Here is a 14,913-nt window from a genome sequence, read left to right as displayed (position 1 = left end):
AATAACCTTGTGCTGTAGTCTTTTAGGTAAAAATAATATTGTTCCATCAAAAGCATGACACCTTCCAATTAAATCTTCATGTTGAAAAAGAAGAGCTGAGCGGAGTCTTCTGGCTTCCATCAGCGGGTTATAGTCAATGTGATACTGATATAAGGCCCACTGGGGACGGGACGTCAATCGAAAATGGTTAGTGCTCAGCCTTACTATAATACCTGAAGAACCTGTAAAAGCGAGTCACGTCTCATTAACACAATAATGAGTTTATTCTTCCTGACGTCTTTCCTACCATGACAAGGCAGACACAGTTCTGTAAACAAAAGGCTAAGAATAGCATACGACACGAAGTTCTCAGACATCTGACTTTGAAAATGACTATCCTATCCAAGTAAGTTCCTATAAGCATATGTTCAGGAATAAATCCTCCTTACACTAAGTAAATTTACAACAGAACCAACCAAATCTCTCTATGGCAAAAAGTTAAAAAAAAAAAAAAAAGGTTACATAACACTTAATAAAACATTTCAGTGCAAATGAAAACACTGATAACCTATTTCATCAAAGCTGAGAGAGAGTGGGAAATGGAAAATGCATGTAGATCATGACCAAATGTGCCTTTTCTCCTTAGTATTGCATTATACAATAAATATGTAAAAGGGCTTCAATTCAGTGTCCTATGTGCTGAAAAAGTAATCCCAGGAAACTGAATTCTTCATAATTAACCCACCTGTTTTTGATTCTTTAACATGGTCCAGGTTCTGTCTTGTATTCACACCAAGATCATGAAAGTCTCTACGACGACCTCCTCTCTCTGCTAATGATAAGTCCTGAAATCCAGCAGATATCTGGAGGTCTTGAAAAAAAGAAAGAAAGAAAAAAATGATATCCTAGGTCACGTGAAACATGAAATAAAGAATGACAATGTTAATTCCCAAAGCACTACATGAAACCCAGAAGCTACAGAGGTGCTACAGATAATGTTCAAGAATTCCACCAGAACATTTTAGTATCTGCTGGCCAGACAGAGTACCTTAGCTAGGACTTCTATAAAGCCTTTCTTGCCACTGCCCCAGCCAAACGCAGTTGCTCCCCTGTAAGACATATATCCCTGTAAAAGACTAAGACAACTGGCCTGGTGGGATTCAAGAACTCAGGAGCATGCTTGCTGACTGGGAAATCATTATTCTGTACCGTAAGTTCTGATAACAACCTAAAAGCCTACATAGCAGTATTTTTCACGGTTTTATGATGTGCTTATAGCTACAGGAATTGGTGGTTCATAAATTTTAATGTGTAAATGTCTAGAGTGTCATTTCCTAATTCCCTTAAGAACAGAATAGATGGGATCGTCCTGTCCGTACCCCATGATGGCCACCATATACATGGCCTAGTGGGGTAGTTGGTTAGCAGTTCATGTGGTTTCAAAAGCTGGTTATACTATCCAAAATGATTAAATCCTTCAATTTGTACAACATACAGAAGTATCTCCTATCAACAGTATGACGTGGGCCAAAGAATGAATGTGGGCTTTGTCGTCCAGTGTCACAACTGCAGCTCTCAGTTAATAGGGACCATACTTCGAGTACCAGGGACTTTAGTGGACTTCCCAATCACTCAGTCTTCTTTATAAAAATAGTTTTTTAGGGAGTCATGTACCTAATAGACTAGAATTCCACCTTCCCTGCAGGGAAGGACAGCCTAAAAGATTTACCAGAAATTACTGGATCAACCTCTGGGAAAGCGCTCTGAGAGGGGGTCAGGAGCCAGCGTTTATGTTCTCTGGACCCCTTGCCCGGCCAATCTTGCCTGGAATCTGATGTGATCACCAAACATATGTCTTAATGACAGAAGTCAGGACAAAAGAACAAAACGATTGAGAGGCCCAGTTTTCTTCTGACCACAAATGCCAGAACTAGCCCCGGATTGCCAATTTCTGGACTTCTTCTTTAGAGAACAAACAGTGGCTTGAATAAAACATTGGCTCCTGACATACTCTGGAAGCAGTTATTCTAACGTGAGCTTCAACTTCCTTACTTGAAAAACTGATGATCTTCACGGGCATATAAGTTTTACATGAAAATATAATCTGTAAAGCCCTTTAAAGGTGTTGCTAAATATGTTGGTTCTTGTGCCTCAGGATCTTCAGAGGTTCTATTTAAAAGTCCTTTAAATACATATATAGCTGTTCTGTTTCCCTTGAACTTCTTATCAAAGTAGCCTTGGCCTTGGGTGATTAACGATACTAACACAGGTCAGGCATACTGAACCCAAGCTCGTAACAATAACAGTTCAGAGGCTTTTTTCCTAAAAAGTGAATTTATCTAAAATTCAGTTCTGGATATAGAAACCTGACTGTAAATTTCTGAAGATAAACAACGATGACGACTGTTTCCCTCTCTACCTGCAGTACAACTTTTATATTTATCCAAAGCTTGCCTGTCAATCTGGAAAGAGGACGGCTTTCAGAATGAATACAACTGGAAAGCTTGTCAATTATAAGGATACGTCGCTTTGCTGTGCTTTGCAGACACTTTTTGGCGCTTTTTACAACTGAAGGTTTGTGGCAACCCTGTGGTAAACAAGTCTACTGGTGCCATTTTTCCAACATTTGCTCATTTCTGTGTCACATTTTGGTAATTCTCACACCATTTTAAACTTTTTCACTATTATGATGATCTGTGATCAGTAATTACAACTGGCTGAAAACTCAAACAATGGTTAGCATTTTCAGCAGTACGTGTATTGTTTAGACGTAACATTACTGCACACTTAACAGACTACTGTATGGTGTCAGCTTTTATATACCCTGGGAAACCAAACAATTCATTTGACTCGCTTTAGGATATTGCTTTATTGCAGTGACCTGGAACCAGGCCTGCAGTATCTCTGAGGTGTGCCTAGGATTTCCCTTTCCACGTAGCTGCTGGAGTGATTAAAAACACAAATCAAACGTTGCTATTGCTGTGTAGGAGCCCATTTAGAATGAAAATCACCGTCCTAAGCAAGGTCTCATTTACAATAAATCTGTTAAACTTGCCAATTTCTAAAACTTAGTAGATACTTGAAAATTTATGACAAATACTTCTCAGATAGAATCTTTACAACAGCAGTGAGAAGTTGTGAAATAGGGCCTTGCATAGGTTATTCCAAGTATTATTTAATCCTCACACCGACCGTTACTTATAAAGTTAGATACTAGCTTTTCAGAGATGGGAAATGAGAGTTTCATAGAAACTCAAGGCATCAAGATGAGAGGAAAGTGGGTAAAATCCTTTAAAGAGGTGAATGCCTCTGAATGAATTCTCATCAGACATCTCGAAAAATAACACATCTTGTAACTGATGTTTCTCCTCAAAATTTTCTACACAAAAACATATATATATATACATGTATTCATTAAAAATACAAAAATAATGCTGTTTTACCACTTGGTAAACATGTATGATGCAGTGCAGGTGGTTGGTTCTGACTTTTACTGGTCAGATGTTTGCACTGTGGGGCACAGAGCAGGACAGTCCGCACCCTCCCACGGTGTAACGGCTGCATTCCCATGAGGGGCCCTGCTAGCGAACGGTACCATCATGGCTGCTACACGTGACAAGACGCCATCCAAAGGCCGGTACAACTCTACAAACCCACTGGGAGCAGCGCTGGTTCTCCAAATGCCAGCATTAAAATGGCAAAAAATAAAATGGTGCAGAACAGGCAAAAGCCGTTCATTTGGTTTAAGCGTCTTTACAAAGACTCAATGTTTTCATCAGCCTTTGCATGTTTCAGGGCACTGCCCCTTCATTTCCCTTGTCCGCTCCGCCCCCCTTCCCCCCCCCCCCCGCCCCATGCCGGCTTGTCAAACATAGGTTTCCCAAGAACCTTATGTGGAGAGACTGGCCCGCTGTAACTTCAGGAAGTTTCCAGGTTGCCCGGTAGTTGTCACACCACAGCTTACACCACCCTAAGATCTAAGATTCATCCTCTACTGTTCACGGAGGACATGGCTGTGATGAAACATTTGGAGGAGGTGGGAATGTAGCTCAGGGAGTAAAGCAGCTCTGTCTTCTCGCCATCCAGCTGCCTCCACACTAGTTTCCCCCACAGAACATTTCCCACACCCACCCCAGCTGGAAAGCCACATCCTTACTAATTCCCCATGTGCATAGGGGTGTTTCCTGTATCAAAACCAAATGTAACTGTAGAAAGATCTTACATCAAGCATCTGAATATTTCACGTTTGTAACAAAGTACTGAAAAAACAATATTTGGAATCAGAACTGGTGTTCTGACCTCACCAGGGGTCATAACTTTGGCCTTGGTTTTTGTACCTGAGAAACAGGGCGAGCCAGTACAACACACAGGAAACCAAAGTTATAAATGTCAAAGGTGGTCCAGCTTGTGATGAAATCACTAAAGATGCCAAACAATGTTCTCAAATGACTAATGATTAAGCACACGTATGGTTAGTCTAGAACTTAATGGCTCTGTAAGAGCTAATATGTGGCCCTGGCAAGGATATGCTTTTTCATTACCAAGGAGAAAAGAAAGCCTGTGGCGCTTCCCTAAGTACAGGCTGCGCAGCTGAGAGAGGGCCTGTTCGACCTGAAGGACTGCTGGGACCACGTTTTATAACGACTCTGTACACTGGTGACCGTTTCACATCTACTACACACACAACGTCTTTTTCCTCTCCCTTCACCTTGGGACTTGGCTGTTGCTCCTACCGCTCCTCTCTGTCGTCCACGGCCAACTAATTCCCCTTCTGCTGCTGGCTGCTGAGGCCTGGGCTGGACGTAGCCAGGCTGCTGACTCTACGGCGATATGCAAACAAACAGCATTCTTTTCATGTCAAAAGGTCACAGGTCAGAGGAAACAGTCTTCAACAAGTCTAAGACATTCAAACAAAACTGATCTACATTAGTAACCAAGTATTGTATTCCTCAAGAAGGGTCACTAACTGGGTGATGGGCATTAAGGAGGGCACGTGATGGAACGAGCACTGGGTGTGATACACAACTGATCAATCACTGAACTCTACCTCTGAAACAAATACACTATACGTTAACATAAATAAAAATTTTTAAAAAAGAGTGAAGAACCGGCTCCTCAGATGCTCAAGAAATAGAACTTATTTTCAATGGCCTAAGCTGATAAAGACGTAGCAGGTTTCTGTTTTCGAGGACACATTCTGTAGGTGAAAGGTAAAGCACTCACCGCAGCGGCCCCCACGTGCTGCACCGTCTCCTGCCCACGGGCCCGTCCTCTGGCTCTCGCTCTGGCTCGCCCAGTCATTTTTTTTCCTTGAGGAGAAATAATCGTAAAGACAACATTCAAAATACAGAATTACATTTGACTGTTCCTACAATGTTCCTTTTAGATGTATTGAAGATTCCACAATAAGGTCCTGAACCAGCACCTATTTTTCTAACCTAACCGAGTTGAAGGCAATGTGCCTACCTTCAATGAACAGAAGTGCTTACTGTGGACTGGGAGGCACACCGGGTGGCAGGGCTAAAGTGCAGGACTTGTTTTAACACAGACTTTCATTTTTTGTCGAATTACTATCTCAACCAGACTTACAGAAAACTGTTAGGAGACATCGGAGGCCAGTGACTAGCCCTTTCACGTGCGGGTATAATCCATGAAACTGGGCCAGTGCGGCATGTTTGAGGTCAGGCCCTTTCCCTAACTCTTCCACGTACCCACCACACCCTCCTGGGTCATCCCACAGCGCCACGTGCAGCTTAAACACACCCAAACCGCTATCTTCTACAGCACATCGTTTATGTCCCACAGTTACATTCTTGGTGAGGGGCACGACCATCCACCGCGCCTCTGAAGAAAAAGGTCAGAGTCCTTGCTCTCCCAATGCTGCCTCTGTTGCTCGTACTCCTTTGGACCCAACAATGTTCTCCATCTCAACACCACTGTGTAAGGGGCTGGGAGCCAGGGCCCGTGTCAGGATCAGAGATACCACCAGGCATAAAAGCGGATGCACCCCCTTACTCCCACAATAGAGCCGAAAGCCGTATCGTCAGGTCACGCAGGGTGGAGACCTCAGAGCTAGTCTGCCCGAACCCGACTCCTTCACGAAGGAACATAACCTGAGATTCATGTCTCCAGTTGTGAAACAGAGTTTTAATAACCTACCACACAGGTCCAGCGTGTGGTTCAAGTGAGAACACACATGAAGGGCTTTATAAAGTGTTGGCACACAGTGAGCATTGAACACATCTTAGCCCTAGTGGGAAAGGCAGATGAAATTATAACTACATATTTTTAAAAGTTTAATGAAGTTATTTGAGCAGGATGTTCTTACAGAAAAGCAAGCAGGAACTACTTTACATACTGAAGTTGGCCTCCTGTGAAGCCACCACTTAAACAGAGATGCAAGAGGATCAGGAAGCAGCAGGCACAGGGTCCCAGGCTTCCAGAAAAGCGAAGTGTGGAGAGTGTGGGTGGCCTGTGGAGCTGAAAGACGTGTGGCCGCAGCGTACTAAGGAAGGAGAGCTGGTGTGTCAGAACGTGCAGCGCCGGGGCGCCTGGGTGGCACAGTGGTTAAGCGTCTGCCTTCGGCTCAGGGCATGATCCTGGCGTTATGGGATCGAGCCCCACATCAGGCTCCTCTGCTATGAGCCTGCTTCTTCCTCTCCCACTCCCCCTGCTTGTGTTCCCTCTCTCGCTGGCTGTCTCTATCTCTGTCAAATAAATAAATAAAATCTTAAAAAAAAAAAAAAAAAAAAGAACGTGCAGCGCCTTGCCGGAAACAGGAGGGAGCTCGGATTCCACCTTCAATGCGATGAGAGACCACTGAAGGTTCTAAACACCAAGGGCAGGCCGCGACACCATTTATATTTAAGACCACTCTGCCTTAAGTCAGGTTTTCATCTTTTACAGTTTTTACAGCTAAAATTCTTTGTTCTATGAAAACCTTCTAATAACCATCTCCAATAGTGAAAGACCTCGCTGACTTCCTAGTGTGTTCTACGGGATTAGAAGCAAATGCGTGAACTCAACAAATTGTAAAAACTTTCACAATCTGACTCTAACTCAGCAATTTCCAGAGTAGGGTAGAGAATATCGTCTGCTGGTCTGCCAGCATATCAGAACTAATTTTTAACGCCATTTTAAACTTCTGTGCATTTATACTACCTGTATGAGGACGATGGCCACGCACACCCAGCTTGCACACGGGACCTGCTGGCGTACACGCTCAGGTCTCTCACTTCCTCCTCCCACGTACCTGCACACTAGGCTGCTAGTCGTAGTTTGGTCCCAGCTCCAAGCCTGCACTGGGCAGCCTCGAAGTAATGGTAAGTTTGGGTTGGGTTTTTTTTGTTTTTTTAAAGCAGTAATACGCTGAACTGCCACCTCAATATTCTTACAGTGCAGTTCTCAAAACGTGATTTCTCTCTAGCAACACCTGGAACTTGTTGGAAACACCAATTAGACAGAGCGGGTCCCTGCTCCCGACCTAGCAAGCCCACAGTTCATCTCAGCGGGCCTCCAGGTGATTCTTGCATCACCCAAGACACCCACGTAACCACACACAGGTGGGGTATGCAGGCGCCGTGTGGAGGGCTGTCCAGCATAGCTGTGGTTCCTGGCTGTACCCTTCCAACTTCGGGTTAACCCAGATGGGTGACAAATTACACAACGACCCTTAAATAAGACTAGGAGGTGGTGCTTATCATCCCAGCTAGAAACGACACCCAAACTGCCATCCACCCAGGGAGCAATGCCCCCCAGCACCTGCCCCTGCAAACTGGAGGCCAGCGGGGCAACCAGGCAGGCTCAACCCCGCCCCCAACCTGGGCAGTGCCGGGGAATGCCCTCTGACCCATGCAGTGACCCCCCAACCAAAACAGTGCCCCCTCAGCCCAGGTAATACCCTGACCCTAAGCAGTGTCCAGGAATGACCACCCCCCTCCGCCCAGACAGTGCTCCCCAAACCGGACAATGCGCCCCCCCAACTCTTGTACTATCCAGGAATGAGCTCCTCGATCCAGACAGTGTCCCTCTAATTGGGTAATGCCCCCAACCCTGAGCAGTGCCCAAGAACAACCCTCTGACCCAGACACTGCTCCCCCAACCAGGCAGTGCCCCCCAAACCCGGGCAGAGCCCGGGAATGCCCCCTGACCCAGACAGTAACCGCCTGAGCCCCGGCCATGTCCCGGAATGCCCCCCCGACCGTAGAAGTGGCCCCAACCACCCCCCGCATTGCCGGGGTAGGCCCCACTCCGACCCCGGCAGCGCCCCCCCAACCCAGGGCTGCTTCCTCCCTCACAGCCCGCGATGCCCCTTCATGGCATGCGGCCCCCAAACCTGCGCACCCCGACCCCCTCCCGGGCGCCCCACCTCACCAGGCCCACAGCCGCAGCCGCAGACAAACCCACGCACCCAGCCAGGCCGCCGCGACCCTAAATCGCCTCAGCACCTCGCCGACTCCCTAACAGCCACCGCGGCGCCAACCGTCACCCCACGCCGGATCCCTCCGCGCCCGAACGTCGCGCCTCGACGCCCAACCTAGTGAGCCGGCGCTCCTGGGGCCACGGAGCTGCGCCGCTCGCCGTCACTTCCCTGTCAGCAGCGGCTCCGTTCCACTCGTGGGTCGTCGCGGGCCCCAGACGCCGGCGGAAGGGGCGCGGCACTCCTTTCCTAGGCGGCAGGACACCTCCGCCTAGTGGTGACGCCGCTGGCACGTGACTCGGGATAACGGCGCAGCGAGGACGTGCGCGCGCTGCGCCCAGATTGGCTGGCACGTGCAAGGCGGTTTTCCGGGGGCGTGGTGGGGCGTGGCCAGACGAGCCCCCGCCCCAGGCCCCGCCCAGGCCCGCAGGTGGGCGAGGCAGGCGCTGCTGGCCTGGTTCCCAGCTCCAAGCTCCCGGAGCTGAGCAGCGCAAGGGGCACGACCTGAGTCAGCTGTGAGAGTGGGAACAGGTGCAAAACAGCAGACTGAACTTTGGGTGGCCCCTTCAAATTAGAAGCTATTTAGCTCATCAAATAGAGAAATGAGATCGCAGTTTTGCCCCCAAGAAAATAAAGCGCATCCCAGAGCCTCAGTGCCGGGCGGCAGTGCACCTGCCCATTTAAGTGTGCACAAATGGCGTGCTAAGTGCAAGCGCGGGGACGTGTACGGCAGCGGTCGTCACCGGTATTGACCTGCATCATCACCTGGGGGGCTGCTTAAAGCACGGATGGCTCCGCCCCCTCCCCTAGGGATTCTGATTAAGCGGGTTCAGTTGGCGGGTCGGCTCATCACCATCTCTTGACAACTTGCAGGTGATGCTGACCCAGCTGCTCCGGGGTCCTGGATACGAGGCCAATTAGATGCCTTCAACAGGAATTTGTTTTGTCGTAGGGCAAACCCAACACAGTTAAAACTATTGAAAACCTCTTAAAATAACACAGTTATTTGTCAGACCGGGAAATGGGGCTCCTTATGTAGCTCACCAAATCCTGTAATTATTCAACAGTTTCTTAAGGATGGAGTACAGGGGTGTAGTGGCAATACGGTTATCTAGAGGAACTAATCTCAAAGCTGCATTTATACAGCAAACCTATTTTATTAATACTTAAGCGAGTATTGCGGGGCCTGGGGGTTGGAGGGGGCCAAAGTGTTCCCAAGCCAGCTCCCCAAGTCTGCAGTCTCCTCTGTGCGTTCAGGGAATAGACTGGATTTCAGTGTTTATCGCACTCACTTGATTGTAAACACCCAGAAGGGGGAACTTCTGAAAAACACATTCCCAGGTAATCCTGATTCAAGACATTTGGGATGGGAGCAAAGAATTAAGAAGAGTCACCAGGTGATTTTGATGCTGAGAGAATTTTGAGAAATTAAAGGGAAAATCTGTGATCTTGACATCATACACACTTAAAGAAAGGATTTATGTGAAAAGGGGATACCCAATTAGTTTTTTTGGGGGTGGGGGGATGGCTTCACTTTTTAAAAAAAATAAAAGGCACCATTTGGAATAATACAATAGAAACCTTAACTTTTCTAGGAGGGATTTAAGATGTTGGTGAGAAAGATGTTCTGCAACCTTGCCAGCAGATGGAGCCATAAAACAAGAAATAAGTCTCCAGCTTCAACGGGGTGCTGGGGAGAGGAATGCACCTTACAGGGAAGAAGTAACCCGTTTGCCTCTCTTTCTCTTCTCTGTGTGCCTAAACTCCTTGGAACTGCTGAGGAAGCTGCATCCCCGGAACATCTCGGTGTGTGCTATGTCTGAAATGGGTGTTTTCTAAAAACATAGGAAGTTACGATACAAGGTGGAGGCAAACCCTTCATTCTTCTGATGGTGCAAACAGCACACCTCACAAAGCTCACCTAAAACTTAAAAAGAAAAGCTACAGAGAGAGATTGGGGAAACTTTTTAAAAAGTTCCTGTATTGACAGCATGACCTAGTGGCACCAGTTACTGGATACAAGCACATGCCTAATGCTAGAAACTGGAAAGTGAATGGAGGTGGGTTCTCCGTCCGGGAGCAGAGCATTACGAGGGCCCTGGGTGCTGGGAGGGAGGTCACTTGGCAGACGCTGGTGCTGCAGTCTGAAAGGGTGAAAGGGATTTGCAGGGAGCCCTGTGGTCCAAGCAGGTGGGGGTGTCTAGGGAACGGCCAGCGATTTGGTACAGCAGGAGTGGTGAGCATATGCAGAGGAGGGTCAGGGGAGGGCATTGGAGGGGCAGACCAGGTTCTAGAAGTTGAATGACAACAAACACTGAATGTCCAGGCTGTTGAATACACCCTGCTAGGTGCTACGAGACACACTGTCTGTCCTCCTGATGATGCCAAGCCCCAGGGCCCCCAAGTGGAACGTGTGTCACAACTAAGCCAGTCACGGAACAGGACAACAGGCTCGTAAACACGATACCTGAACTGGTCAGAGACTTCTGGGTCCTAGCCAGACCTCGCCAAGAGGGAACGAGGGCTCAGATTTGCTGCCTCTCATGTTATTTTATCATTGCAGTTTGTTTTGATTCCTTGAGGGGAATTCACATAACATGAAATTAACCATTTTACAGTGAACAGTTGAGTGGTCCTTAGCACATCCACAGTGTTGTGCAAACACCACTTCTCTCTAGCTCCGGAACATTTCCATCACCCACTCCTATTAAGCTGTAATTCCTTGTTCCCTCCTCACCGCAGCCCCTGCCTACCACAAATCTTCTTTCTGTCTCTACGGATTTATCTACTTTATTCATGTCATATGAACAGACTTTGTGGCTTTCTGGCTTCTTTCACTGAGCATCATGTTTTCAAGGTTGGTCCTTGAACGTTGTAGCACAGATCAGTCCTTCATTCCTTTTCATGGCTGAATAATACGCCCCTGTGTGGATAGACCTCATCTGTTTATCCATTTACCAGTTGAAGGATGGGTCTAATGATTTTAAAGGGAAGTAGGGATCCTGGACACCTGTGGACTCTTTGTCAGCCCATGGCCACTGGGTTTGTGGCCACATCACATCCTTGTGTCCCAAATCCAGTGGACCCTTTTTTGGACCTACCTGTCTTCTCAGTACCATTGGGAGTGATATTTGCTCCATTTACCCCAACGATATCGCATCCTGCCTTCCATGACCTGGGTGTTCCTCCAGCTCTAACTAGTCCTTCTGCGTATGACTCATAGGTGTGCCTTTTTCTGCCCATGTCTTAATGTCCATGGCACCAGTTCTCAAAGTGTGGTCCCCAGTCCAGCAGCGTCCACATCACCTAGAATCTGCAGGAAATTCTTGGGTCCTTCCCCAGGACTATTGCTGAATCAGGACCTCGAGGGTAAGGCCAGAACCTGTGTCTAAACAGCCTGCTGGTTGGTTCTGACTCGCCAGGTAGTGTGAGACCCACGGAGCTAACCCCCCGAGCAAGGGGTTGAGCTTAGTACCCATTCACTTTTGGCGTGGCCCACTTATTGCTACGACCTCAGATGGCCTCTTTAGCGCAACAGCCCTGACATCTGTGTATAGCTCCTGAACCCCATTCCGGTGTATTCTAGCAGCGGTTCCTCTATTCTCAGTTGCTCTGAAAACAGTCCCGTAAGCAGAAGGTACAGGACCACGGTGGGAATTTGGGAAGAGCCTCATAACGAGCTTTTTCTAAAAGTAAGAAAAGAAATTCAGCTTCAGTGATATTTGAGGTGTAGGTGTCACTGGCGCCGTCCCGTGGCTCCTGTGTCTCTCAGTGAGATGTCCGTGGGCAGGGCTTGACAGCCGTCCCGTGTCCTGCCCGTCCTCAGCGCACTGGGACCTCTTGCAGTTTGCGTGTGGCCTGCAGGCAGCGGCTCAGGTTACGGAATCCAGCTCACGCGGAGCTGACCCTCAGATGGAAAAGCGTCTTGAACAGACTCCTGCAGTGCAACCAACCATGGTGGAAAAGCAATGCAACACGCAAACATAACCAGATCGCAAGACAGCATAAAACTGACACTTGGCGCCTACGGTATGAGCTGTGCGGGTCTGACATGCTGGACCCCGCTGCTCTGACAGGCTCATACTAACAGTAGTAGTGAGGAAGAGCTTTTCTCAAATAAGAGCTTTGTCTCTCAAGTTTTCATTTTATAGATGAAATCTGATAAATAATTTTTAATTTATAATGTAGGAATATATAATATAATTAATATATATAAATATATAAGGAATTAAAACAAAATAAAATATAAATAAATCAAATATCTATAAATAATAAAAATATATAAAATAACAATTTCATAAAATAAAGGCCAAAAATGAAATTTCATCTTTAAAACTTTTGAGGATGAACTTTTCGAGATCTGTACTTTGGGGCCTATTTATCATCTGCATAACAGGGCTCAGGACCTTGTAAATATGTATCACGGTGTATTACGGAGAAGCATAAAGTCTCGGGTGCACATGCCCCTAACACTTACTGTCACCGTGCGGCTGGACATTGGCTAGAGTCGGCCTTGTGCCACGAGCACAGCCTGCCCTCTGGCAGCCGGTCCCGCCCTGGGTCCTGGACAGTCCCACAGCTCAGCTCGGATGCTGCCCCGAGTTTTCCCTCCGAGATTTTCCTCTCTTGGAGGGCCCTCCCCTCTGGGCTTGTGGCTCCTGTCCTGGGTGTGTCCTAAGAGCCCCTGGGGCTCTTGCATTGGAAGCCAGCCCTTCCCCACCAGTTCCTTTGTTTTTCCAGAAGCTCCCTGAGGACAGGACCCCGTCTCCCCCAGCTGGATGGGAGACATGGTGCTGAGTAACTGAACAGAGATGCCAGCGTCTGGCTATATGTAAAGACTTCGTGTTGTGAGCACACAGTCCTTTCCGCTCCCACGTGCCTCCCCGCCCTCAGGCGAGGGTGACAGTCACCTGCCATGGGCCTGCAGGTGCCTCCTTCCCCTTCAAATACTGTGTCCTGAACGTTTTTTTCTTTTGCTAACAGCTGCAGGTGTTTCGGTTTTTGCTGTGTTGTTTTGTTTTGCCGTGGCAATAGTGACCAGCTGGGTTTCTCCCAAATTAAGTGGCATACGATTTCCTCGTGCCCCCCACAGCCATCTCCTACCTTCCCCGCTGTCATAACCCGGCATTTCGGTGGGGGTCGACCCCCTCCCCCTAGTGCCGCAGGGTTCATTATAAGTCAGTCTGAACTGTGAGCGACGGCCCCCAGACCTCTGCTGGTGAGTACTTTATTTCACACCCTGGCAAGTGAGATAACTCGGGCCAAAGACACGAGAGAATGTTGGCCGGTGTCAGCGAAAAAAAGAAAAAGAAGAAAAAAAAAGAAAAAAAGAGGACTTAACAGAGATGGTGCTTCCTGCCTCCGGACTTCGAAGTCGATGAGGCCCAGAGCGGCTGCCGCCGTCCCGTGACTACGAGCAGAACCACTCGAGGCGACTTGTCTTCACGGCTTAACCTAGTTGAATCCGGGCTGCCTGCAATTGCAGCCCAGGACACCCTAAGCAAAGAAGTAGCCGTCCCCACCCCTGTATGCGGGGCGGCACCGCCACAGGACCTCGGTAAATGAGAATTACCGGCTCCAAGGCTGAGCAATGAGCCCACAGAACTGAACTCAGAGTCTACACTGCAAGAATCTTGAGTTTTAGAAGGCTCCTCGGCTGATTCTGTGTCCATAGATCAAGATCAAACTTCGAGAAACACTGATACGTTACATTTCAAAGCCGGTCTTGAAGCAAAAATTAAATTCAGAATTTAGTCGAGGGTAGCAGTTTTCACAAATATGCTGATCTTGGGTTACTTTTGAGGTAAACAAGTACCCTAACCTAAGTGTTCCTGTTGTATCCTTTCAGGTTTCATTAATATCTATTTGGAACAAAGTTATTTTATATGTTGGTAAAAATTGTCACCAAGTTTCAGCATCTTTGGCACATGGAGGGGACACAGGAGACAGGACGTAGACAAATATCTTTCGGAAATAGGTTCATATTGTGGCAATGGCAATAGTGCAATCGCACATAATTAAATTTGTCGTTAGAAATATCCATTTCTCCTTGTATTTGATGGCATAGTTTGGATTTCTAACTAGTGTAAGATCCATCTCTTCCAGAAACTGTTGAGCTTATCCACTAACCATTAGCAGAGGTAGAAATGATTTGGGAGGCCCATTACATGTCAACCCAATCTGTATTATTAATTATTCACATCCTGATGTCTTTAAAATTTTATCCAGTGTTACCTCAATTCTTTATATTCAAAGAACAAAAACGAAACACTTGCAATATTGTTTGCTTCAAAATTATTATAATATGTAGGGCTGTGACATGAGGCATCACCAGTATATTATAAAGAAATGCACACGGTAAGGGTTTTCTTCCTCTGTTGATCAGAAAGATGATGGCGGATCATACTGAAAAGGAAACTTTGGGGCAATGCGTGTCGTGTGATGAGCAGAGCTCGGACTTCACCAGTAGACAGATCTCGGATTGAGTGTGTGAGATCAGTAATTCTCAGCCTGCG

General features: G+C 47.3%; 1 protein-coding gene across 1 annotated transcript in view; it reads right to left on the bottom strand.

Moving 5' to 3' along the window:
- The window catches only part of PIWIL1 (piwi like RNA-mediated gene silencing 1), a 29,614-nt gene extending 24,330 nt beyond the window's left edge, over nt 1-5,284 (bottom strand). The window contains exons 1-4 of the mRNA XM_045779227.2: nt 5,203-5,284; nt 4,688-4,799; nt 725-850; nt 7-221 (exon numbers count right to left, since the gene is read on the bottom strand). Of these exons, the coding sequence (XP_045635183.1) occupies nt 7-221; nt 725-850; nt 4,688-4,799; nt 5,203-5,280 (531 nt within the window). The 5' untranslated portion in view covers nt 5,281-5,284. The remainder of the gene's footprint in view (nt 1-6; nt 222-724; nt 851-4,687; nt 4,800-5,202) is intronic.
- Nucleotides 5,285-14,913: the final 9,629 nt, after the last annotated feature.

This window comes from Ursus americanus, chromosome 30 (genome assembly GCF_024610735.1).
Source record: "Ursus americanus isolate L20-20 chromosome 30, mUrsAme1.1.p, whole genome shotgun sequence".
In the NCBI taxonomy this organism is placed as follows: domain Eukaryota; kingdom Metazoa; phylum Chordata; class Mammalia; order Carnivora; family Ursidae; genus Ursus; species Ursus americanus.
Note: the sequence above shows the minus strand (reverse complement) of the source record. Positions and strands in the feature narration are given on the sequence as shown.